Source organism: Rhinoderma darwinii, chromosome 1 (genome assembly GCF_050947455.1).
Source record: "Rhinoderma darwinii isolate aRhiDar2 chromosome 1, aRhiDar2.hap1, whole genome shotgun sequence".
Lineage (NCBI taxonomy): Eukaryota > Metazoa > Chordata > Amphibia > Anura > Rhinodermatidae > Rhinoderma > Rhinoderma darwinii.
In genome coordinates, this window is record NC_134687.1 from 452,331,755 (window position 1) to 452,359,476 (window position 27,722).

At 44.1% G+C, this 27,722-nt stretch overlaps 1 protein-coding gene across 1 annotated transcript in view; it reads right to left on the reverse strand.

The window, feature by feature from the left end:
- The window catches only part of SLC25A1 (solute carrier family 25 member 1), a 60,947-nt gene extending 39,580 nt beyond the window's left edge, over nt 1-21,367 (reverse strand). The window contains exon 1 of the mRNA XM_075832251.1: nt 21,043-21,367. Coding sequence (XP_075688366.1) covers nt 21,043-21,181 — 139 coding nt within the window. The 5' untranslated portion in view covers nt 21,182-21,367. The remainder of the gene's footprint in view (nt 1-21,042) is intronic.
- Between the last annotated feature and the right edge of the window lie 6,355 nt (nt 21,368-27,722).

Consider the following 27,722-nt stretch of genomic DNA (forward strand, 5'->3'; position numbering starts at 1 on the left):
GTAAAAAAAATAATTGTAAACGCCAGAATGTCTATTTTTTGGTCAACTAATCTCCCACAAAAAATGAAATAAAAAGTGATCAAACCATCGGATTTACACCAAAATGGTATTATTAAAAACTACAGCTTATGCCGCAAAAAATAAGCCCTCATACCACTTAATCGACGGGAAAATTAAAAAGTTGTGGCTCTCGGAATTTGGCGACGCAAAATAAACTTTCTTTTTTACACTTAGGTTTTTACATGTAAAAGTAGTAAAATATAGAAAAAACTATATATATTTGGTATCTCCGTAATCGTATTGACCCGCAGAATAAAGTTAACATGTTGTTTTAATTGCACAGTGAATTCCGTAAAAACAGCGCGCAAAAAACCATGGAGGAATCGCTGTGTTTTTTATTTTCTACCCCACAAATAATTTTTTTCCCGTTTCCTAGTACATTATACGGCAAAATAAATGGTGCTACGAAAAACTACAACTCGTCCCGCAAAAATCAAGCCCTCATAGTACTATATCGATGGAAAAATAAAGACGTTATGGCTTCTGGAATGTGGGGAGGAAAAAACGAAAATGAAAATCTGAAAGTTGTTTATGACGGGAAGGGGTTAAAACACCATGATACATTTGTTTGTTTTATTTTAAAAATAAAATAAAACGAGGTGTTCAAAGGTTTACATAGCCTTCAAGATATTATGAGCATTTTATAAATCCAATGTCCACGTGTTGTGAGAGATCTCATTGTGTAGGCAGGTTATGCAGTTGTATATAATCTTTAGGGTATGTGCACACACACTAATTACGTCCGTAATTGACGGACGTATTTCGGCCGCAAGTACCGGACCGAACACAGTGCAGGGAGCCGGGCTCCTAGCATCATACTTATGTACGATGCTAGGATTTCCTGCCTCTCCGTGGAACTACTGTCCCGTACTGTAAACATGATTACAGTACGGGACAGTTGTCCTGCAGCGAGGCAGGGACTCCTAGCATCGTATATAACTATGATGCTAGGAGCCCGGCTCCATGCACTGTGTTCGGTCCGGTACTTGCGGCCGAAATACGTCCGTCAATTACGGACGTAATTAGTGTGTGTGCACATACCCTAAGGGCACTGCTAAGTGATGATCCACAATTTTCTTTTCTCTCTTGCTAAATAAAAAATCTTTGCAATTCTTTCTACACAAATGTATCTTTCATGTTATGAAGGCAATCTCAAATTACAACTAGCATGCTTGTCTAGTATAATCTACCTCTACTTCCTCTATTCCCCCCCAGCCCTGGGTCCAGCCTTTCTTGTTTTATACGCCCTGGACGCCCATTAAATACTTTTTACAAAGTGGTGTCATTAGAATGCCTGAGAGCCACAGCTTGTCCTGGAGATTTTAGAGCACTTCTATTCTCCACATTCACTTTACTACTCACTTTTCCCTTCTGTATAACAGATTTCCTTTTAAGATTGTCCAAGTAAACCCTGTGTATGGTTATATAATGATAGGATGAGGTCTACAAGACACAACATTTTAGGGCTGCTCTCCCATTAACTGCCAGAATAAGCAGCAAGAATGTCAATTTGCACAATGGTGACCATTAAAGGGGGTGTCCAGTTTTATTTTTTTCTATTAATTGATTGATGTAGCAGAATAGGAAATCATACAGATTTCTAATATACATGCATTTAAAATTCTGCTCACATACCATTCTTATATCAGTGCATTGTCACTGTATAGCCAACAGATTTGTCCATAAAAAAAGCACCCATAGGATAACTGAATGGACAGTCATGTGACCCACATCATGTGACTACTGGCATTCAGGTGACACTGTCCAGGTATATAGTATATTATTGAGGAGCAGAAGTTATAAAAGTATTTCTTCCTCCAGCAACATCTCATATTCAGAGGCGTAGCTAGGTTCTCCAGCACCCGGGGCACATATTCAGTTCGGCACCCCCCCCCCCCCCCCACCAACCCCGAACTTCTTTCCCGACACCTTCTTCCCCCTCGCCATGTTTTTTTTCTCTACCAATCATCGAGGTATCTCTTTTTTTCCACATTTTTTTTTATGTAACTCAAGCATAATGCCATTTATACATTTTACAAGCAATATAGTTCTATACACAAAACCAGAACCAAGCTCAGTACATATATACAGCACCAGTACCAAGCTCGGTACATATATACAGCATTAAAACCAAGCTCGGTACATAAATAAGGCACCAAAACCATGCTAAATATATATATATACAGCACCAGTACCAAGCTCAATATATATACAGCACCAGTACATATATACAGCATCAAAACCAAGCTCAGTACATAAATATAACACCAGAACCAAGCTCAATATATATATATATATATATATATATACAGCACCAGAACAAAAGCTCAGTACATATATACAGCCCCAGAACCAAGCTCAGTACATATATACAGCACCAGAACCAAGCCCTGTACATAAATACAACGCCAGAACAAATACAGCTCAATTTAATGCAACCACTGCCGTAGAGCTTTGCACTAAATTGTATACAGCTCCCAGGATGGCCCAAACAATGGTAAGGATATGCTGGGAGATGCGGTGTCACAAAAAAAATCATACCACCCATCATCTCGCTGCAGATCTTACAGTGACTACAGTGCGGATTAGAGGCAGAATAAATATTTACATTAAGTGACTCACAGGTGACTATCTCAGATTCTAGTTGTTGTTTTTCTCTTTTCTTCTCCATCTGGTCCAGACCTCTATGATGACTTCTCCCGGCCACAGCCCATTCCTGCAGTTTGCAACTCAGATGTCTTCAGCGTCTCACTTTTCAAACATTTCTGCACCTATAAAAAAAAAGATAAAGTTCTCATGGTGCCCGACACTGTGCCCCTAAATATAATGGCACCATACACTGTCCCCGACTATAATAGCGCCATACACAGTGTCCCACACAACCACCGTGCCCCCTGTAGATAGTGCCCCCATAGAGCCCCCTGTAGATAGTGCCCTACATAGACCCCCCTGTAGATAGTGACCCCCATAGAGCCACTGTAGATAGTCCAACATATAGCCCCCTGTAAATAGTGCCCTACATATAGCTCCCCCTGTAGATCGTGCCCCACATATAGTTCCCCTTATAGTGCTCCACATATAGCCCACCCCTGTATATAGCCCACCCCTGTATATATATAGTGCCTCACATATAGCTCCCCCTATAATGCTCTACATATAGCCAACCCATGTATATAGTATAGTGCCTCACATATAGCTCCCCTTATAGTGCTCCACATATAGCCCACCTTTGTATATAGCCCACCCCTGTATATAGTGCCTCACATATAGCTCCCTCTATAATGCTCTACATATAGCCCACCCCTGTATATAGCCCATCCCTGTATATAGTGCCTCATATCTAGCCCACCCCTCTATATAACCCACCCTTGTATATAGTGCCTCTCATATAGCTCCCCCTATAGCGCTCCACATATAGTCCACCCCTGTATATAGTGTCTCACATATAGCTCCCCTATAGTACTCCAGATATAGCCCACCCCTGTATATAGCACCCCCCTGTAGATAATGTCACTCACATTTTTATTAGGATAAAAAAACAAAACACACCTTTACATACTCACCCTAATCCCGTTCCGTCCGGTGGCAATGCAGACCAGCTCTCTTCTGGGCAGTTCTGCTGGGGTTGAACGATGCAAGCGGCGCGATGACGTCATCGCGCCGCTTGCGTCATTTAAAGAAGCTGATTGGCAGGGCAGAATGTCTTGCCCTGTCAATCAGCACCTTTCATAGACGCAAGCGGCGCGATGACGTGATTCCTCTGCTTGCGTCTATGGAAAGCGCTGATTGTCAGGGCACTATGACTTGTCCTGTCATTGAGCGCCTTTCAATGATGCAAGCGGCGCAAAGAAGTAATCGCGCCACTTGAATCGTTGAAAGGCGCTGAATGGCCGGACACGGAACGTACCCGGCCATTCATCGCCTATAGTGCAGGAGGGGGTCGTGGCGGCTGGTTTCAGTGGCACCGCCACCCCCTTGGACAAGCATCAGGCCGCCATCATGCCCCCACCTTCCCTCTAAATTGCACTCGGTGCGCCCGCCTGCACCCCTAGCTACGCCCGTCATCATCACGTCTGTCAGTGTTTGTTAGCCGTGCAGGACGAAACAAAGTCCGTGGTGTCTTTGGGCAGCATGAGCCACCAAAAATGACAAGCAATCAAGCATCGGGTTTTTACGTGACCTGCCAGTTTGGAGCGGTGTCCCCAGAGAAGAATTCTTCTTCTGTCCGCCAGGCGTACAAAAGTCCTCCCCGGAGGGATGTCTCTAACTTGCAGGGGGTTGACAGATACAATGCAGGACGAATCAATGATGTTTTGCGGAGACTCCAGGGCGTCCTCAGTCTCGAACGACTTGGACAAGGCATCGGCCCACACATTTATGTCGGCAGGACGGTAGTGGAGCTCAAACTGGAACCGGGCAAAGAACAGAGACCACCTGGCTTGACGGGGATTCAGCCGTTGGGCCGACTGGAGATAGGTGAGGTTCTTGTGGTCGGTAAATATCAGAATAGGATGAGCTGCACCCTCCAGTAGATGTCTCCACTCCTCCCGATCCCCAATCGAGTAGTTGCACTCTGCGGAAGAGAAAAGTTTAGAATAATTGCCTTTGGGACCTCTCTGGAACAGAAGTGTGCCTGCACCAACCGAGGAGGCGTCCATCTCCAACGAAAACTGTCGCGACACATCAGGATGATGGAGAGTTGAGGCTGACGTAAGGGCACTCTTCAGGCTATTAAACGCAGATTCTGCCTCTGGAGTCCACACCTTGGCGTTCATTCCCTTTTTGGCGAGGGTAGGGATGGGTGCAGTCAGTGAAGAGAAGTTTGGGATGAACTGCCGGTAGAAGTTGGCGAATCCCAGAAAGCACTGTATGGACCTTAAAGAGGCTCTGTCACCAGATTCTCAAATCCCTATCTCCTATTGCGTGTGATCGGCGCTGCAATGTAGAGAACAGTAACGTGTTTTTTCTGTTAAAAACGTTCATTTTTGGCCAAGTTATGAGCTATTTTATATATATGCAAATGAGCTTTGAAATGGACAACTGGGCGTGTTTTTTTTTTGTATGTCCAACTGGGCGTGTATTGTGCTTTTAACTGGGCGTGTTTACTTGTTTCACTAACTGGCCGTTGTGAATAGAAGTGCATGATGCTGACGAATCAGTGACCAATCAGCATCATGCCCTCCTCTCCATTCATTTACACAGCACATAGTGTTCTTACTAGAACGATGTGCAGCCACATACACAAGTGTCCTGATAATGAATACACATGACCTCCAGCCTGGACGTCATGTGTATTCAGAATCCTGACACTTCTGAATCTTTTCTGTGAGATTCCAGCAAGCCACGCGTAATCTCGCGAGATTACGAGGTAAAAGAGATTTTGTTTCCCTTGCTGGAACTCTCACAGAAAAGATTCAGAAGTGTAAACACGCCCAGTTAAAAACACAATACACGCCCAGTTGGACATACGAAAAAAAAACACGCCCAGTTGTCCATTTCAAAGCTCATTTGCATATATATAAAATAGCTCATAACTTGGCCAAAAATGAACATTTTTAAAATAAAAAAAAACAATGTTACTGTTATCTACATTGCAGCGCCGATCAAATGCAATAGGAGATAGGGATTTGAGAATCTGGTGACAGAGCCTCTTTAAGCCTTGAGGGAGTGGCCATTCCAGGACGGACTTTACCTTCTCAGGATCCAAGATGATGTAGCCCAGGAAGGGTAGAGAATTTCTCTTAAACACACACACTTCTCCAGCTTGGCATAGAAGCGATTCTCCCTTAACTTGACGGACATGTCTCTGATGAGTCGTCTGGTCAGGATAAAAGATCAAGATATCATTGAGGTAGACCACGACACAGACATAGAGGAGATCTCGGATGTCGTCATAGACGAACTCTTGGAAGACCTCGGGAGCGTTACACAGGCCGAAGGGCATTACCAGATATTTATAGTGCCCATCTCGGGTGTTGAATGCCGTCTTCCATTCGCGGTCTGGGCATGCGCCGTCTGGATTAGGGAATTCATCAATTGATTTCCTTCTCAGATGTGTGTGACATGCGCATTGAGAATACATGGACGCCGCAAACCGCGAGGAGTGAGTCCTTCTAGCATCTGCAAATAGTATTTAGAAATTTACTTCATTACACACACACACACACACACTTGGGTGAGTTAATAATTATTAACTTGTTTTTGTACATTGGACTGCTTATTGCTGTACCAGTCCCTTAACAATTTTAGATATTTGTGTATCATCACCTATTCATGTGATTTGTGGTTTTAGATTGTATTGCTATACAGTATATGGATATAGTGATCTGTTTTTGTCTTAATCACTTTTTTATTACCGTTGACTCTGCGAGTCCTTATATATCTGTGATTTGATGTGTTCACTGTGCTTGAGAAAGGTACTGTTGTACTGAAACGTCGCACGGGGGATTAAAGCTGTATTTTTGGAAGTGCTGCCTCCTTGTCTATTTTCGATTGCCCAATATTGAGGGCCGTGGACCAGGTCCTATTGAGGCATGCACCCATCTCTGGTCCAGTGCTGTGGAATTTTCCTCTTTTGCAATACAGACAAAGTCCCGAAGTGCGTCTGCGTTGTTTCTCCTGGACGGATAACTTAGGCTCTGTCACCAGATTTTGCAACCCCTATCTCCTATTGCAGCAGATCGGCGCTGCAATAGAGATAAGAGTAACGTTTTTTTGTTTTTTTTTAAACGAGCATTTTTGGCCAAGTTATGACCATTTTTATATTTATGTAAATGAGGCTTTCTAAAGTACAACTGGGCGTGTTTAAAGTAAAAGTACAACTGGGCGTGTATTGTGTTCGTTACATCTGGGCGTTTTTACTTCTTTTACTAGCTGGGCGTTGTGTATAGAAGTATCATCCACTTCTCTTCACAACGCCCAGCTTCTGGCAGTGCAGACACACAGCGTGTTCTCGAGAGATCACGCTGTGACGTCACTCACTTCCTGCCCCAGGTCCTGCATCGTGTCGGACCAGCGAGGACACATCGGCACCAGAGGCTACAGTTGATTCTGCAGCAGCATCGGCGTTTGCAGGTAAGTCGATGTAGCTACTTACCTGCAAACGCTGATGCTGCTGCAGAATCAGCTGTAGCCTCTGGTGCCGATGTGTCCTCGCTGGTCCGACACGATGCAGGAAGTGAGTGACGTCACAGCGTGATCTCTCGAGAACACGCTGTGTCTTTGCACTGCCAGAAGCTGGGCGTTGTGTAGAGAAGTGGATGATACTTCTATACACAACGCCCAGCTAGTAAAAGAAGTAAAAACGCCCAGATGTAACGAACACAATACACGCCCAGTTGTACTTTAGAAAGCCTCATTTACATAAATATAAAAATGGTCATAACTTGGCCAAAAATGCTCGTTTTTTAAAAAACAAAACGTTACTTTTATCTCCATTGCAGCGCCGATCTGCTGAAATAGGAGATAGGGGTTGCAAAATCTGGTGACAGAGCCTCTTTAAGTCGGTCCACCTGCATAGGCTCCTCAGGTGGGCCAACCGGCGAGGGCAACAGGGATTGCTGGAAAGTGGGGACCAGCCTAGGGAGTCCTCTCTCCCAACGAACCTCTTGAGATCGTTCCTGGCGCCTCATGTCAACCCGAGTGGCAAGCAAGATGAGGTCATCAAGCGTAGATGGCAGATCACGAGTGGCAACTTCGACCTTGATCTCGGACGACAGTCCCTGCCAGAATGTAGCCACCAAGCCCTTGTTGTTCCACAACAGCTCTCCCGCCAGGGTGCGGAAGTGAATGGCATACTCGCCCACGAAAGTGTCTCCCTGGCGAAGGTTCAGCAGGGAGGCAGCCTCTGACGAGACCCGTTCAGGCTCCTCAAATACAGTGCGAAATATCCGTAGGAACCCCTGGAAGTCACGGGTCTCTGGTCCCGGACGTTCCCAGATGGGATTTGCCCATGCTAGGGCTTTGCCAGTAAGGAGAGAGACGATGAAAGCGACCCTTGCACCGTCAGTAGAAAACGCTCTGGGATACAGGCTGAAGTGGATCTGGCACTGGATCAGAAATCCCCATGTAGGTCCTCGCGTCTCCATCATAGCGATGAGGTAGTGGAAGAGAAAATCGGGGGTCAGTACTTCCAGGAGGTCTAGTAGGAGGAACAGCAGAGGCAATAGGAGCAGGTGCCGGGGGAACTGCAGCTTGCATATCCAGCCGATGTGCAATAATGTTCAACGCCTGTCGAGACCAGAGGTTTAGTATTTTCTGCCCACATCACTTGTGACGTCGTCATGGTCTTGGGTTAACCAGCAGGGTCTGGGGCCTGAGCGTTCAGTCATGATCTGTGGGTATGTGGACCCACTGGGCCGTACCGCGATAGCAGCTGGCCACACAGCGTACCAAGTAAAGTTTATAGTCCGAGTAAGGGTACCTGAGGAAGTTCAGACAGTAGCGATGGTTAAGCTCGGATGGGACCTTGGCAGCAGACACCAGGCGTGGTGTAACACAGTAGACGCGATCGGTGGCACAATACGACTCCAACTCTCTAAGGTACAGGAACAAGGTAGCACGGGATACAGGTAGCAGGAACAGGAACACTGGGAACTGGAAACCGCTAAGGAACCATTTGCAAGACTAACACAGGTAAACACAACAATGCCCAGGCATTGAGTCAAGGGGCAGGGCCCTTCTTATAGTCCAGGTTAATTAGACAATTCTAAACATGTGTGCGCGCTGGCCCTTTAAGGCCGGGACTGAGCTTGCGCCCCCACCCTTGTGGTCACTGCAGGCCAGGATGGCCGCATGTGCTGGCATCTCCGGGAATTAAGGCGTCGGCAGGATGAGAGGAGTCTGCGGTCTGTGGCTGCGGAAGTTACACTGATGCTCTGGAGGAGCGAATTTCTTTAGATGAAATCACAATGGCGATAGGAAAGATGACTTGTGACAAGGTTCCGGGACCAGATGACCTGCCGGTAGAAATATTTAAGGAGTATGGGGAGGAGCTGGCACTACAGCTGCTGAACATGTTGACAGACAGTTTTGAACGGGGAACTTTCCTGACTCACTGTAAGAAGCGACGATAGTGGTGTTGCCAAAGGAAGGGAAAGATGTACAATTAGCAGAATCCTATAGACCAGTATCGTTGTGGTCTTCGGACGTTAAGATTCTGGCGAAAGTTTTGGCATATAGATTATCTAAAGTTGTGAACACAGTGGTACACAGAGATCAAACGGGATTCATGTCTTCAAAGTCGATAGCAGTGAACCTGAGGCGACTACTTCTTAACTTACAGGTGACCCCAGATAACCAGACAGGGAGAGCTATTTTGACATTCGATGTGGCTAAAGCCTTTGATTGTGTGGAGTGGGGTTACTCATGGGCAGTCCTGGGGAAAATGGGTTTCGGCCCTAACTTTGTAAAGTGGATGCAGTTGCTATATGTGCCCCCAACTGCTAGAGTAAGTTTTTATTGGCTAGAGGGACAAGACAGGGTTGCCCATTGTCGCCGTTACGGTTCGCACTGGCAGTGGAACCACTGACATGTGCAGTATGCCAGCATGATTTAATACAGGGATTGAGATATGGTATGGTGGAGGAGCGTATAGCTTTATATGCGGATGATATTCTGCTATTTATGGCTGATACATACCATACCCTTTCGATAGTGATGGAGATTATAAAAAACTTTGGGGTATTCTCCGGACTGGTCATAAACTGGGTGAATTCAGCGGTCATGCTGATAGATCCGGTGAACATCCCAATTGTGGAAGATGGGGCCCCTAATCCAGTGGTTTCAGATTTTAAATACCTGGGAGTTAAGGTAACTACGAAAGTGCTAGACTATTTGGCTCTAAATGTTCAGCCCTTATTACCAAACATAAAGGACAAGGTGGAGGCTTGGAATAGGTTGCCGCTTTCCGATTTGGGGAGAACAAAAACGTTATAAAAATTATTCCTATGCCCCAGGTGTTCTATATAATTCATAATTCCCTGTGTGGATTCCCAAAGGTTGGTTCAGGAGGCTGCATTATCCCTTCCGAGATCTAGTGTGGAAAAGAGGGGTGCCCAGAATAAAATTTCAGAAACTTCAATTGCCAAAGAATGAAGGGGGCCTGGCCTTACCAAATGTTTGGGTGTACTACCTTGCTGCACAATGTCAGCATTTCTGGGGGTGGGAAGATAGAGATAAGTGGGGGTCTAGCGCAAAAATTCTGTCTTATATGGGAGGAACTGGAACTAGAGGAACTGGAAGCGCATACTTATAAAAGCATGGCGAGAAACAGACCATCTTTAGTCCAACTGCATAAAGTATAGTGGCAATGTAAGCAGATACTAGTGGTGGGGACATAAATAAATACACTCCAATCTGGAAAAATCCCTTTCTGTGGGAATTATACCAATTACAGGGGATGAATGTCTGGGAACAAAAGGGCATAATCCGTCAGAGTCAGCTGTTTGAAGACGCCAATATTAAATCCTTCCAGCAGTTGAAAGAAGAATTTCAGTTGGAAAATTCTATGTTCTACGAATACTTGCAGATCCAGCATTCAGACTCAATCCAATTCAGTGGATCTAGAGATTCACGCATTGGGAGTATTGGAATGTATTGTGAAAGCGTACACCTCTAAAGGGTGCATTTCATGAGCATATTCTATCTGGTTGTCCAAGCACCTAGGGTATCCTATGGAACCAGTTAAAGAGAAATGGGAGAGAGATGTAGGTGCCATACCCAATGAACACTGGAAAGAAATAGTTGCGTCACGTAGCAAGCTATCTCTGAATGTAGCTTAGAGTAGGTCTCAACTTTTCCTAATACATAGGGTGTATAGAACCCAATTTTGATGAAGATGGGAATCAGAGCGGATGCTAGATGCCCTAGTTGCCCGGAGGAGAAAGCTGAAATTCTGCACATGCTCTGAGGGACCTGTGGAGAGAGATTTCCGAATTGGTGAGCAGAGTGTATGGCATGCAGCTTCCAATGGACCTGGTAGTGCTGCTTTTGGGATATGTTGGAGATTTGGAGGGGGACAGGTGGAAATTGTTGGCCATTGCTAAGCTGCTATATCTGGTCCGGAAAGGAATGGCTAAACACTGGTTGGATGCGCAACCACCCACAATAGACGAGATTATTGGGAACATAAACCACACGGTTCGGATGGAGTATAAAATTTATTTAACCCTTTATTGACCAGCCTATTTTAGAACTTAAAGGGAGCCTGTCACCAGCATTTCACCTATTGAATTTTACTTATCCCTCACTGGCCGCTGCTATCCCCGCTGCTTATCCCCTCTCCTAAACTCCTCCTGCGATTGTAAATAACGGTCTGCAAATAATAATCCGGTGTCCCTTTGTGCGCACACACCAGAACAGGACATCAATGCACAAGCGCAGGATTTTGTGTGCTGGGGGAAGGCGAGGAGCTGTCATTCAACAGTAAGGAGGCGGGATTAACTCGGAAAGACTTGAGGAATGAAGATATGACTCTTTTCTGCTCATTACCATACGGTGTGGGAACACTAAAGCTACAGAGTCGACTAAGAAGACAATTCTAGGTTATATAGAAATGATTTTTCGCCCACTACCACCAGGTATTGCTGGTTTAATAGGTGAAATGCTGGTGGCAGGTTCCCTTAATGACCAAGCAATTTTTAAAGTTTTTTTTTTTTCCATCGTCTCATTTCAAGAGCTATAACTTTTTTATTTTTGCGTCGACATAGCTGTATAAGGTCTTGTTTTTTGCGGGACAAGTTGTAATTTTTAATAGCACCATTTTGGGGTACATAGAATTTATTGATTAACTTTTATTAACTTTTTTTGGGGGGGGGGGGATAGAAAAAAACAGCAATTTCGACACTTTTTTGCGTCCTAAATTTACGCCATTTACCGTGTGGTATAAATAACACAATAACTTTATTCAGCGGGTTGTTGCGGTTGCAACTATACAGAATTTATATAGATTTTGTATGTTGTACTACTTTTACAAAGTAAAAACACTTCTTTTTTTTCAAAATTATTTGTTTTTGTGTCTACATCTTTTCGCCGATGCAGTTGTATAAGGGCTTTTTGTTTGCGGAAGGACTTGTAGTTTTTATTGGTACCATTTTGAAGAAGATGCGACTTTTTGATCACTTTTTAGCACATTATTTTTTAAGGTAGGACTCAAACAAAACAGCAATTTTTGCATTGTTTTTTTATATAATTTTTACGACGTTCACTGTGCGGGTTAAATGATGTAATAACTTTATTGTTGGGGTCGTTACGAACACGGCGATACCAAATATGTTTAACGTTTTTACTTTATCTTGTTTTTTAATAATAAAGCCGTTTAAGGGGAAAAAGTGGGTTTTTCCTTTTTTTTTTTTTCTTTAACATTTTTTTTAAACTTATTAAACTTTTTTTTTTCTTTTTTACTAGTCCCACTAGGGGGCTTCACTATGCGTTCCTCCGATCACATTTATAATACACTGCAATACTTCTGTATTGCAGTGTATTACTGCCTGTCCGTGTAAAACAGACAGCCATCTGCTAGGCCATGCCTCTGGCATGACCTAGCAAGCATACATAACAGGCAGACTTGGTGGCCTTTATTAGGCCCCCGGCTGCCATAGAATGCATGACACCCAGCGATCTTATTGCCGATGCGATGAGAGAGGGAGCTCCCTTCCTCTCTCCAAAACCGCTCAGATGATGCGCTCACTACTGAGCGCCGCATCGGAGGGGTTAAACGGGTGAGATCGGTACAGATATTGATCTCACCCGTTAGAGCAGGGATGCCCCCAGCTACCTCTGATAGCTGAGAGCAGGGAGAGTAAAAAGGCTATTGCATCGGAATAAAGCCCGTTAGTGGCCGCCGTAAAAACACTAACGGGTTAAAAAGGGCGGCTGATAAGAAATTTGGAAAACAATGGGATAGGTGGATAAACCACTCGGGTATGGCTTCGGGTGAACTACTTGCACATCGGTCAGTTGCCTAAAGGGATACTAGTATGGAGGCTTGTGGGGTGGGCGTGAAAGCAAAATTGGACCAGGAAGGGGATGAGACGGTATGTGGATGTATATTGCCTGACATTTAAAGAGGCTCTGTCACCAGATTTTGCAACCCCTATCTGCTATTGCAGCAGATCGGCGCTGCAATGTAGATTACAGTAACGTTTTTATTTTTTAAAAACGACCATTTTTGGCCAAGTTATGACCATTTTTATATTTATGTAAATGGGGCTTTCTAAAGTACAACTGGGCGTGTTTACAGTAAAAGTCCAACTGGGCGTGTATTATGTGTGTACATCGGGACGTTTTTACTTCTTTTACTAGCTGGGCGTTGTGTATAGAAGTATCATCCACTTCTCTTCAGAACGCCCAGCTTCTGGCAGTGCAGACTCAGCGTGTTCTCGAGAGATCACGCGGTGACGTCACTCACTTCCTGCCCCAGGTCCTGCATCGTGTCGGACGAGCGAGGACACATCGGCACCAGAGGCTACAGTTGATTCTGCAGCAGCATCAGCGTTTGCAGGTAAGTAGCTACATCGACTTACCTGCAAACGCCGATGCTGCTGCAGAATCAACTGTAGCCTCTGGTGCCGATGTGGCCGACACGATGCAGGACCTGGGGCAGGAAGTAACGTCACAGCGTGATCTCTCGAGAACACGCTGTGTGTCTGCACTGCCAGAAGCTGGGCGTTCTGAAGAGAAGTGGATGATGCTGATTCGTCAGCATCATACAATTCTATTCACAACGCCCAGCTAGTAAAAGTAGTAAAAACGCCCCGATGTACGCACCTAATACACGCCCACTTGGACTTTTACTTTAAACACGCCCACTTGGACTTTTGCAAGCCTCATTTGCATAACTACAAAAATGGTCATAACTTGGCCAAAAATGGTCGTTTTTAAAAAATAAAAACGTTACTGTAATCTACATTGCAGCGCCGATCTGCAGCAATAGCAGATAGGGGTTGCAAAATCTGGTGACAGAGCCTCTTTAACACAAGTGATTAGAGGGATCTAGATGTACACTGTACAACTACTGAGGTAAGAGTCGACGGAAGGAAAGAGCTGACAACAATTGGATGGAGAGCTGTGACGTGCAAGGAGGGGGGGGGGGGGGTTGGGGAAGGTTTCATTGTTTTGTTTAAGTACATGATTTGTCCGTGATGAGCTGTAGATCTAAACATATTTGTTAGTGTCAGCTGGACTAGGTTATTACAGTTTTTGTCAATAAACTAGAACTGATTTAAAAAAATTAATTAAAAAAAGTGCCACTGGTTCACTTTTTTTTAACATTTGATAAAATGGAGTTTCTTTTTTCTTTCCTGCACGTGGGGTGTATTCTCTGAATGGAGAAAGCAGAAAGGCCGTAGTTATGTGTTGAAGGACATTATAACCTCTCTACTTGTACCATTCAGAAAAAAACTGCATTTGCAGGGAAGGACAAGTAGTCAGTATATTCCTACCATAGCTCTGTCCCGTCACATGAATCGGTCCTGCACCTTTAACCCTTGAGGAAGTGGACTAGTGTTCAGGATGCAGCCCCATTTTTCAAATCTGACGTGTCACTTTATGTGGTAATAACTTTGGAATGCTTTCACCTATCCAAGAGATTCTGAGATTGTTTCATGACATATTGTACTTTAAGGCCTCATGCACACGACCGTGCCCGTAATCACAGCCGTCCGGATTTTCAACCCGTGCTCCCATAAAAAGTATGTTCTATCTTTTGCGGTATAGTTCTACGGCACCGACACCTATCCGTAGCGATACGGAAAGGTGTCGACGGCCAATAGAACTGAATGGGTCCGTAATTGCGGGCCGTGTTACGGTCCGCAATTCGAGATTTTTTTAGGGTCGTGTGCATGCGGCCTAAATTAGTGGTAAAAATTTGGTCAATACATTCAATGTTTATTTGTAAAAAACATCAAAATTTAGAGAAAATTAGCGAAAATTTCTAAATTTAGATGTATCTGCTTGTAAGACAAATAGTAATACCACACAAAATAGTTACTAATTAACATCTCCCATATGTCTACTTTATATTTGCATCGTTTTTTGAACGTCCTTTTATTTTTCTAGGACGTTACAAGGCATAGAAATTTAGCAGCAATTTCTCACATTTTCAAGAAAATTTCAAGCCCTTTCTTTTTTTTTTTAAAGGGACCAGCTCAGTTCGGAAGTGGCTTTGAGGGTCCCATGTATTAGAAATCCCCTATAAATCAGCCCATTTTAAAAACTGCACCCTTCAAAGTATTCAAAACAACATTTGGAAAGTTTCTTAAGCCTTTAGGCATTTCACAGGTATTAAAGTGGAGGCAAAAAAAATAAAATTTGAATCCATGTTTTTCTGTAACACAGAAGGTTTTACCAGAGAAACGCAACCTAATATTTATTGCCGAGGTTCTGCAGATTTTAGAAATCTCCCACATATGGCCCTAGTGTGCTAATGGACTGAAACACAGGCTTCAAAAGCAAAGGGGCTTCCTTTATTTTAAAATATATTTGAGGCACCATGCGAGGTTTGAAGAGGTCTTGTGGAGGTAAAACAGTGAAACACCCCCAAAAAGACGCAATTTGGCAAACTACACCCCTAAAGGAATTTAACAAGGGGTATAGTGAGCATTTTGACCCCAAAAGGTTTTTTGCTGAATTTTGTGGAATGAGGCAGTGAAAATTAAAATCTCCATTTTTCCCAATAAAACATAGAAATTTTTACAAGGCATAAAGGAGAAAAAGCACCCCAACATTTGAACAGCAATTTCTCTCGATTACGGCAATTCCCCATATGTGGTAATAAAGTGCTGTTTGAAACCACCGCAGAGCTCAGAGGGGAAGGAGTGCTTGGAGCTCAAGTTTTGCTGGAATGCTTGTCGATGCCATGTCATATTTGCAAAGCACCTGTGGGACCAAAACAGTGGAAACCCCCCAGAACTGACCCCATTTGGGAAACTACACCTCGGAAGGAATTTATTGAGGGGTATAGTGAGCATTTTGACTCCACAGGTTTTTTGCTGAATTTAGTGGAATTAGGCAGTGAAAATGAAAATCTCAGGTTTTTTCTAATAAAATTTAGTTTTAGCTCAGATTTTTCCATTTTCACAATAAAGGAGAAAATGCACCCAAACATTTGTAAAGCAAACTCTTATGAACACGGCAATTCCCCATATGTGGGAATAAACTGCTGTTTGGACACACGGCAGGGCTTAGAAGGGAAAGAACACCATTTAGCTTTTGGAACTCTAATTTTGCTGGAATGGTTTGTGGCACAAAACCCCTGTGGGTCCAAATCAGTGGAAACCCCCCAAAAGTGACACCATTTGGGAAACTACACCCTGAAGGAATTTATCGAGGGTAAATAGTGAGCATTTTGACCCTACAGGTTTTTTGCTGAATTTAGTGGAATTAGGCCATGAAATTGAAAATCTAAAATTTTTCTGATAATATTTGAACATTTTCAGTTTTTACAAGGAATAAAGGAGAAAATCATCCCAACATTCGTAAAGCAATTTCTCCCAAGTACGGCAATACCCACACGTGGTCATAAACGGCTGTTTGGACACACGGCAGGGCTCAGAAAGGCAGGAAAGCTATTTGTAATGCAGATTTTGCTGGATTGTTTTTGGGCGCCATGTCACATTTGCAAAACTCCTGAGGTACCAGAGTACAGTGGAAGCCCCGTGAAGTGACCGCATTTTGGAAACTAAACCCCTCATGGCATTTATCATTTGCCTGGACATATGACAGGGCTCAGAAGTGAAGAGCAACATGCGCATTTGAGGCCTATTTTGGTGATTTTCACAGCATTGGCCCACAATTGCAGGGCTCCGAGGTCAAATAGTAAAACAAACCCCTAAGACGTGACCCTTATTTTGCAAACTACACCCATGATATGCCATTTTAATGCACAATATGTTGTGCCCAGTTTGTGCCACCGAAGACAAATACCTCGTATACTGTTAAGTGGGTTCTCCCATTTATGGCGATGCCATATAAGCGGAAGTAAACTGTAACTGTTTGGGCACACTGTAGGATTCAGAAGGGAGGGATGCCATTTAGCTTCTGGAGATTTTGCTTGGTAGTAGATCTGTTTGGGGTTTTACTGGAATTTCAGTTTATAATGTGGGCGCATACGTAGGCTGTGTGGAATTCATCAGGGCATAATAAGAGGGTATAATAATGTGGTAAATAAATAATAATCTGCAGATATGTGGCCGGTGTCGTACTGATAAATGGCGCCCGATCTTATCCGCTTTTGGAACACACTGCACATTTTGCATCGCCATATTCTGAGAGCCAGAACTTTATTATTTTTTCTCCACCGGAGCTGTGTGAGGGCTTATTTGTTGCGGGAGAGTCTGTTGTTTTCATTACTTCCATTTTAGGGTACATGCGATTTATTTATTTTTTCAAGTTTTTATTCCATTTTTTTGGCGAGCAGGGTGACCAAAAACCAGTGATTCTGACAATATTTTCTATTCCTTTTTCTTGTGTTCACCATGGGCTATAAATGAAATTTTTACTTCATTCTGCGGGTCGATACGATTACGGCGATACCATATGTATATAGTTTTTTGCAGCGTTTGCACAATAAAATCACTTTTTCTTTAAATAATAAATTTTTTGTGTCACCATATTCCGAGAGCCATAACTTTTTTTTATTTTTCAGTCAAAAAAGCTGTGGGAGGGCTTTTTTTTGCAGGATGACTTGTAGTTTTTATTGCCACTATTTTGGTGTACATGCGACTTTTTGATCACTTTTTATTCTAAGATTTGGGAGGAGTGGTTATCAAAAAAAAAGAGGACACTGCCATTTTTATTTTTTTGCGGTGTTTACCATGTGGGAAAAAAAACAGATTGGGTCATTACGAATGCGGTGATACCAAATATGTGTACTTTTTTTTATATTTTAATTTATTTTCCTATAATAAAAGGCTTATAGGAAAAAAGAAAAAAGGCAGTTTTTGTTTTTTTTCAACTTATAACTTTTTTATTTATACTTTTGTATATTTATTTAAAAAAAAATTTGTCCCACTAGGGGACTTGAACGCCTGCACCTCTGATTTTTATTCTAATGCATTGCACTACCCATTTAGTGCAATGAATTAGAGCTGTCAGTCATTCACTGTCACCAAGCCTATTAGGCTCCACCACCAGGCAGGGCCTAATGGGCTTTCGTATGTGGCAGACCAGAAAGCCATTGTTAGGCCTCTGGTTGCCATAGTAACCATTGGCATCGCAGTGATGCCGATTGTTTACAAACCACTAAGATGCCACAATCGCTTTTGATTGCGGCATCTCAAGGTGATAATGGCAGGGATCGGAGCTAGCTCCATTCCCTGCCGTTACAGCAGGGTGTCAGCTGTAACATACAGTTGACACCTGGGCGAGGCCTAACAGGCTTCCGTACTTGGCATGAAGGAGGCCATTCTTAGGCCTCCGGTTGCCAAAGCAACCATCGGATTGCATCACGGGGTGTTGATCTGCTAGTAACCCCATAGATGCAGCACCCAAAAGTGAGTGCTGTATCTAAGGGGTTAATCGGCCAGATTGGAGGCTCTCTGTGGTCCTGGCCTTGCAGCAGTGAATAGCATTAAGCGATCACTGCTCTGAAACTATAGCATGTTAACGCGATGCCATAATAGTACAGCATTTCGCGTTAACAGGCCAACGCCTGCAACGTAATAGTACGTCATGGGGCGTTAAGTGTCACTCACATGGAGTTTTTGATGCTGTCAAACGAATAGCTACAGGGCCTAAACCCTGACCATTGTGGTCAGGGTGACATTTCTGCCAATACTTTAGTTTTTTCTGTAGATAAGCAGCACCAGACATGTCTGCAATCCATTTACTTCCCAGCTCTGCTGAAACAACATGTGCGTTCAGTGAAGCTGAACATCCATGTCAGACATGAAAACGTGCCATGTTCCCTCGCATACATTTCCATCACATCTCCCAGTTCATACGAACACTCGTCTGCCCGATCATACGGCCATCGATTTAACCCTGTGCTGCTCTCTTGGCACTCAGAATGTTTCCCACCAATGTATGGAGATGATACACGTTGGCTTTCTACCAGCAGCCTTGTGACAAGCTCACCGTGTATTTATGGGTCCTTGAACATTTGTCCCTGACCAGAGATGAGTGCAATCCCCTTTGGCCTATATTGCTTTTCCCGGTTCTTTGCTAGAGCACTTGTTTTGCAGCCTTTCTTCACTACCAGGAGAACAAAGGTGAAAGTACAATCTGCAGCAACTAGTCAGCACATTAGCGGCCCAGGGAGTGACACGTCACAGCCCATAGACCTGTCATATTTGTTACAGGATCCTGTTCATTTTTTTTTTTGGGCAGGATCTGCGGATACTTATGTCTATGCCAAATACTTGCCTAAACATCTGATCTCAGAAGAAAAATCTGATTGGACAAGCGACATTCTGTCTGATCTGGACGAAGACTTTCAACCAACAATTGGTATGTTCACACAGAGTTTTTTGCAGGCAGAGAATTCTGCCTCAAAATTCTGTTTTTACGCAACGGATTTAACTGTGGAAAATCCGCAGCGTATTACAGTAGCAGCAAAGTGGATGAGATTTGAACAAATCTCATCCACACAGAAAAAACATCCATAAATTGACCTCCGGTGTGTTTTTTTAATCCGCAGCATGTCAATTTATTTTGCCTAATCGCTGCTTTTCTTTTGTGAAACCCGCAACAAATAGTAGATGTAGTGATTTTTGCAGCGGAAAAGCTGCAATTCCACCGCAAAGATCGCAACTAGGAAAGAAATTCAAATCTCAAACTTTCCCAGAACTCTCTGCTCCTGCATCCAGCCCGGCCTCCTGGGATGACGTTTCATCCCACGTGACTGCTGCAGCCAATCACAGGCTGCAGCGGTCACATGGGATGAAACGTCATCTCAGGAGGCCGGGCTGCAGGACGTCAGAGGGATGAGTCGCCATGGCTACGGGTAAGCACCTGATTTTCCGCACTTCTGGGTGTCGCACAACAGTAGATAAAGAAATGAAGGAAAAAATAAAACCACTTCCTTAATTTCTTTTTCTAAACTTCAAAACCGCGTGTCATAAGGATGGCATATGCGTGAAAATCACACAGCCAACACTGATGACACACGGAACTGCAATGCACACAAAACGCACACTCTCATGTGAATGCAACCCCGAGGTGCATGGATTTCTGCAAGATGACTAGAACTTATTTGCCTTCAGATGCCATCAAAACGGTCTGGATTTGCTAACAAATATTTCATGTCTATGGGGAACCACTGTAGATACCCAATAAGTGTGCCATGCCCCTACGACATGAATTGGGCTATGTTGATGATAATATCATTGGAATCACTGGGACTTTAATGTCATTCTGCCAGTCTTATTGCACCGATCTTCTGATGAGACGATCCTGGCGGATTAAACATTAACCCTTAGTGCAGGCATTATTCAATTGTTAGTGACCTCTGGACCGGTGTAAAGGCGCATTGCTGGCACAGTGTTGTGGATGGGATAATGTTACTTATAAACTGTAGGTCTCCAGCACCAGGTCAGTTCTATGGACTTTCTAGAGTAAATATCGCAGATCTGCTGTCGCTTCACTGCATTCCCTCCCCGTAAACAACTGACATATCCGTGTACTGTGTGTGGCAGGGAGGCAGTGCCCACCACTCCTGTCATGTCCGGAGGACCAGCACTGTACAGTGACAGCAGCCACCAGCCAGACCAGTTCACCCGTCTATTCCACTACCACACTGTGGCACAGCGAGCACTACGATCCATCCAGATCAGCGTTACCTGGCAACTTGTCTCATCATACCCACCGGGCTGGTGCTACCAGCTGACCACATCCCTAGTGACAACTACGAAATCAGCTAGCACCCGCCAAGAGGACAACACGGTGCCCGCAGATCAGAGAAAAGTTATCAGGGCAGCGCCGTGCCCCTCCTCACACCACACGTAGTCACACAAGGACACGCACACCGCACCTCAAACTACTAACCTGCTAAGATGGCTTTGCCCGGGTGGGTCAGCTTGGCACCCCCTGCCGGTGCAGCGGCTGCTAGGTTCCTCGCCCCACTCGGGACATAGAGCGGTGACACATGGGTAGGCAGCAGCAGGGAGCCAGGCTTGCCACACATGGTTGTTATGACAGGAGGACGGGGTTACACTGGTTCCGGCAGCCACCGTGTCCGGGATCCGGGGAAGGGGTGTTGTTGCCGGTTCTGCCTCCCGCCCAGCGCCGCGCCCCGTCCTGCGTAAGAAAACTGGCAGCACCGCCCTGGGGGAGGGACGAGGAGCTGAGGAGACGCGGGTGTACGGAGAAGGAAGGCTGCAAGGTGTGCGCTACTATGGACTGACTGGAATGTCCCTGCTATCAGCTCGGGTGACCCCGCCAGAGGATGGAAGAATTCCTTAAAGGGCTTCTCCATAACTGGCGCGTCTGAGCCTTCATCCAAAGAAGACCAAGTCCAGTCTTGTATTTTTGCCATAGAATGTAAGTCATTTCTGCAGACCCTATATACTGCCTGTGATTCTCTATGGGCATATCTGCAGGGGAAGTATTCCAGCACGTGCCCAATCATTTATTTTAACTTTATAGCGAATAGCGCCAATTTTTAATAATATAAATGCCCTACGAATTTGCCAATCACTAGAGGGTTCAGGTAACCCCCCCCCCCCCACACACACAAAAAAAATTCTTCTGAACCAAACTTAGAATATAAGATGACTTTGTGAATCTGGCCTAACACACTAGCAGGACCCCGACATTTCTGTGGCAACCACATCCCCTTAAAGAAGCTCTTAATCCTGTTTCCTAGCCCATGCCCTGTCACAAGTAAAGTCCCCTGACATATGACCAAACCATGCCACCACTCCGAAGCCTAGATTACCCTTCCTTCACCCAGAGTAGAGATTCAGCTTGGCGCACCCCCCACCCACACCAATTAACTTTTTTTTATATTGTTTTATTTAAAATGCGCCAACTGGCACATCGGCAGGATTTCGGCCACAACTTATGAATCCAGCCTAAGTGGATTCACCAAAAGGAGGAGGAAGACTGCAAATAAATATATACATACATATACATCTATATATATATATATATATATATATACACACTACTGTTCAAAAGTTTGGGGTCACCCAGACAATTTTGTGTTTTCCATGAAAACTCACACTTATATTTATCAAATGAGTTGCAAAATGACTAGAAAATATAGTCAAGACATTGACAAGGTTAGAAATAATGATTTTTATTTGAAATAATAATTTTCTCCTTCAAACTTTGCTTTCGTCTTGGAATGCTCCATTTGCAGCAATTACAGCATTGCAAACCTTTGGCATTCTAGCTGTTAATTTGCTGAGGTAATCGGGAGAAATTTCACCCCATGCTTCCAGAAGCCCCTCCCACAAGTTGGATTGGCTTGATGGGCACTTCTTGCGTACCATACGGTCAAGCTGCTCCCACAACAGCTCTATGGGGTTGAGATCTGGTGACTGCGCTGGCCACTCCATTACAGATAGAATACCAGCTGCCTGCTTCTTCCCTAAATAGTTCTTGCATAATTTGGAGGTGCTTTGGGTCATTGTCCTGTTGTAGGATGAAATTGGCTCCAATCAAGCGCTGCCCACAGGGTATGGCATGGCGTTGCAAAATGGAGTGATAGTGTAATGGCAGGAAGGAGGTGAAGGGAAAGTGAGCCCTAATCTACCCACCGCCCTGTCCCTGCCTACTTGCAACGACCCGCCCTAGGCGACGAGGTACAACTGGGCGGCGGTCCCTACGCTGTCTAAGTGCACGGGAAAACAAACAGGGAACACGCAAGGGAAGGGGCAATAGCCACGGAACGCCACGAGGAAACGGAGCGGCGAACGAACAGTCAGGACCAGGACGAAGTGAGTACACCCGAGCGGGCACGGAGACAGAAGCAAGCCAGGGGCAAAGCAAAGCAGGTCAAGCAGAACTGCAGCAAGGCAGAAGCAGGCTGGAGCAAGCAGCAGTGGGGCCAGGAATCCAAAAGAATTACAAGCACTGAGAGAGAGAACAGGGCAGGTAATAAAGGACAGGGGGCGGAGCTAACTCCGACAGACCAGGCCGCGATAGGCTCTCCCACTCCTGAGCCTGCCACCCTGGTTGGTGGGAGATGGTGTCAGTCGAACAGGTCTGACCTCAGGTGTGGATTGATTAATCCCAGGAGTATACCTAGATGAAGTACCTGGCAGATCCCTAAAAGATAGCCTTCCTTATTCAAAATCCCTTTTACCTTGTACAAATCTCCCACTTTACCAGCACCAAAGCAACCCCAGACCATCACATTACCTCCACCATGCTTGACAGATGGCGTCAGGCACTCTTCCAGCATCTTTTCAGTTCTTCTGCGTCTCACAAATGTTCTTCTGTGTGATCCAAACACCTCAAACTTCGATTTGTCTGTCCATAACACTTTTTTCCAATCTTCCTCTGTCCAATGTCTGTGTGATTTTGCCCATATTAATCTTTTCCTTTTATTAGCCAGTCTCAGATATGGCTTTTTCTTTGCCACTCTGCCCTGAAGGCCAGCATCCCGGAGTCGCCTCTTCACTGTACACGTTGACACTGGCGTTTTGCGGGTACTATTTAATGAAGCTGCCAGTTGAGGACCTGTGAGGCGTCTATTTCTCAAACTAGAGACTCTAATGTACTTGTCTTGTTGCTCAGTTGTGCAGCGGGGCCTCCCACTTCTCTCTCTCCTCTGGTTAGAGCCTGTTTGTGCTTCCTCTGAAGGGAGTAGTACACACTGTTGTAGGAAATCTTCAGTTTCTTGGCAATTCTCACATGGAATAGCCTTCATTTCTAAGAACAAGAATAGACTGTCGAGTTTCACATGAAAACTCTTTTTCTAGCCATTTTGAGAGTTTAACCGAACCCACAAATGTAATGCTACAGATTCTCAACTAGCTCAAAGGAAGGTCAGTTTTATAGCTCCTCTAAACAGCAAAAACGGTTTACAGCTGTGCTAGCATAAGTGCACAAGGGGTTTCAAGTGTTTTCTAATCATCCATTAGCCTTCTAACACAGTTAGCAAACACAATGTACCATTAGAACACTGGAGTGATGGTTGCTGGAAATGGGCCTCTATACACCTATGTAGATATTGCATTAAAAACCAGACGTTTTCAGCTAGAATGGTCATTTAGCACATTAACAATGTATACAGTGTATTTCTGATTAATTTAATGTTATCTTCATTGAAAAAAAACTGCTTTTCTTGCAAAAATAAGGACATTTCTGAGGGAGAGAGATAGAGAGAGAGAGAGTGTGTTAGCCATAACGTCTTTATTTTTCCGTCGATATAGTACTAGGAGGGCTTGATTTTTGCGGGACGAGTTGTAGTTTTTCGTAGAATAATTTATTTTGCCGTATAATGTACTAGGAAACGGGAATAAAATTATTTGTGGGGTAGAAAATGAAAAAAACCGATTCCTCCATGGTTTTCTGTGCGCTGTTTTTACGGAATTCACTGTGCAATTAAGACAACAGGTTAAATTTATTCTGCGGGTCAATGCGACTATGGTGATACCAAATATATATCGTTTTTTCCTATATTTTACTACCGAAGTGTAAAAAATTTTCATTTTGCGTCGCCAAATTCCCAGAGCCACTTTTTTATTTTTCCGTCGATTAAGTGATATGAGGGCTTATTTTTTGCGGGATAAGCTGTCGTTTTTAATAATACAATTTTTGTGTACATGCGACGGTTTGACACTTTTTACTTCATTTTTTGTGGGAGATTAGGTGACCAAAAAAGATATTCTGGCGTTTACATTTTTTTTTTTTTTTACGGCGTTCACCGTTCGCGTTAAATAATGATATATTGTAATAGTTCAGACTTTTACGGACGCGGCGATACCAATTATGTATATATATTTTTTTTACTATGCTCTAGGGGGAAAATGGTAAAAAGGGTGTTTTTTGAACTTTTTATTTTTTTTTTACACAAAAAAAAACAAAACTTTATATAACTCATTTTTACTTTTTTTTATTAGTCCCCCCTAGGGGACTTCAACCAGCGATTGAATACATTTACGAATGTATTGCAGTATATCGTGATTCTGACCGGCATCTATTAAAGAGGCTCTGTCACCAGATTTTGCAACCCCTATCTGCTATTGCAGCAGATCGGCGCTGCAATGTAGGTTACAGTAACGTTTTTATTTTTAAAAAACGAGCATTTTTGGCCAAGTTATGACCATTTTTGTACTTATGCAAATGAGGCTTGCAAAAGTCCAAGTGGGCGTGTATTATGTGCGTACATCGGGGCGTGTTTACTACTTTTACTAGCTGGGCGTTGTGTATAGAAGTATCATCCACTTCTCTTCAGAACGCCCAGCTTCTGGCAGTGCAGACACACAGCGTGTTCTCGAGAGATCACGCTGTGTCGTCACTCACTTCCTGCCCCAGGTCCTGCATCGTGTCGGCCACATCGGCACCAGAGGCTACAGTTGATTCTGCAGCAGCATCAGCGTTTGCAGGTAAGTCGAAGTAGCTACTTACCTGCAAACGCTGATGCTGCTGCAGAATCAACTGTAGCCTCTGGTGGCGATGTGTCCTCGCTCGTCCGACACGATGCAGGACCTGTGAGTGACGACACAGCGTGATCTCTCGAGAACACGCTGTGTCTGCACTGCCAGAAGCTGGGAGTTCTGAAGAGAAGTGGATGGTACTTCTCGTCAGAACGCCCAGCTAGTAAAAGTAGTAAAAACGCCCCGATGTACGCACATAATACACGCCCAGTTGTACTTTTACTGTAAACACGCCCACTTGGACTTTTGCAAGCCTCATTTGCATAAATACAAAAATGGTCATAACTTGGCCAAAAATGCTCGTTTTTTAAAAATAAAAACGTTACTGTAATCTACATTGCAGCGCCGATCTGTTGCAATAGCAGATAGGGGTTGCAAAATCTGGTGACAGAGCCTCTTTAAGCCCTGCCAGAGGCAGGACTTAATAGGTGTACAAAGATGGCAGACCTGGGGGGTCTTCATTAGGCCCCCAGGCAGCCGTAGCAACCAATCGCCCCCCCCCCCCGCGATTGCGTTGCTGGGGGCGCGATGAGCTGTTAGAGGTGGTCGCCCCCCTCTTTCTCACAATTTAAATGCTGCGGTCAGTATTGACCGCGGTATTTAACTAGTTAAACTAGCGGGATCGCGTTCAAGCGCGATGCCGCTAGTTACTCTGAAGTGTCCGCTGTTTACTTATTATGCTAATGAGATACTCACTTTATACACTGCGTTCCAAGTTATTATGCAAATATTATTTTTCGCTGATTTTCCTAAATAGTCGATGCAAATGACAGTCAGTATAATCTTCAAGCCATTAACCGTTGGAGTATAATGCAAATTTTATTGAACAAATCTCCGAATGATAAGATTTTTTTTTTAGAAGTAAAAAACTCAAAATGCGCTGTTTCACATTATTATGCACAACAGAGATCAAAACATTTGAAAGGTTGTAAAGAGAACTAAAATGGTAATTTGTTGAATTTGCAGCATCAGGAGGTCATATTTACAGAAATGAAAAGCTCTTTCAATAAAAAAAAAACTTAGCAGGCCAAGTTACATGTTAACATAGGACCCCTTCTTTGATATCACCTTCACAATTCTTGCATCCATTGAATTTGTGAGTATTTGGACAGTTTCTGCTTGAATATTTTTGCAGGATGTAAGAATAGCCTCCCAGAGCTTCCGTTTTGATGTGAACTGCCTCCCACCCTCATAGATATTTTGCTTGCGGAAGCTCCAAAGGTTCTCAATAGGGTTGAGGTCAGGGGAACATGGGGGCTACGCAATGAGTTTCTCTCCTTTTATGCCCATAGCAGCCAATGACAAAGAGTTATTCTTTGCAGCATGAGATGGTGCATTGTCATGCATGAAGATAATTTTGCTACGGAAGGCACGGTTCTTCTTTTTGTACCACGGAAGAAAGTGGTCAGTCATAAACTCTACGTACTTTGCAGAGGTCAATTTCACACAGTCAGGGACCCTAAAGGGGCCTACCAGCTCTCTCCCCATGATTCCAGCCCAAAACATGACTCCGCCACCTCCTTGCTGACGTCGCAGCCTTGTTGGGACATGGTGGCCATTTTCCAACCATCCACTACTCCATCCATCTGGACCATCCAGGGTTGCAGGGCACTCATCAGTAAACAACACGGTTTGAAAATTAGTCTTCATGTATTTCTGAGCCCACTGCAACCGTTTCGGCTTGTGAGCATGGTTTAGGGGTGGCCGAATAATAGCTTTATGCACACTTGCAAACCTCTGGAGCACCCTACACCTTGAGGTTCGTGGGACTTCAGAGACACCAGCAGCTTCAAATACCTCTGCTGCTTTGCAATGGCATTTTAGCAGCTGCTCTCCTAATCCTATTAATTTGTCAGGCAGAAACCTTCCTCATTATGCATTTATCTGAACGAACCCATCTGTGCTCTGAATCAGCCACAAATCTTTTCACAGTACGATGATCACGCCTAAGTTTTCTTGAAATATCCAATGTTTTCATACCTTGTCCAAGGTATTGCACAATTTAACGCTTTTCGGCAGCAGATAGATCCTTTTTCTTTCCCATATTGCTTGAAACCTGTGGCCTGCTTAATAATGTGGAACGTCCTTCTTAAGTAGTTTTCCTTTGATTGGGCA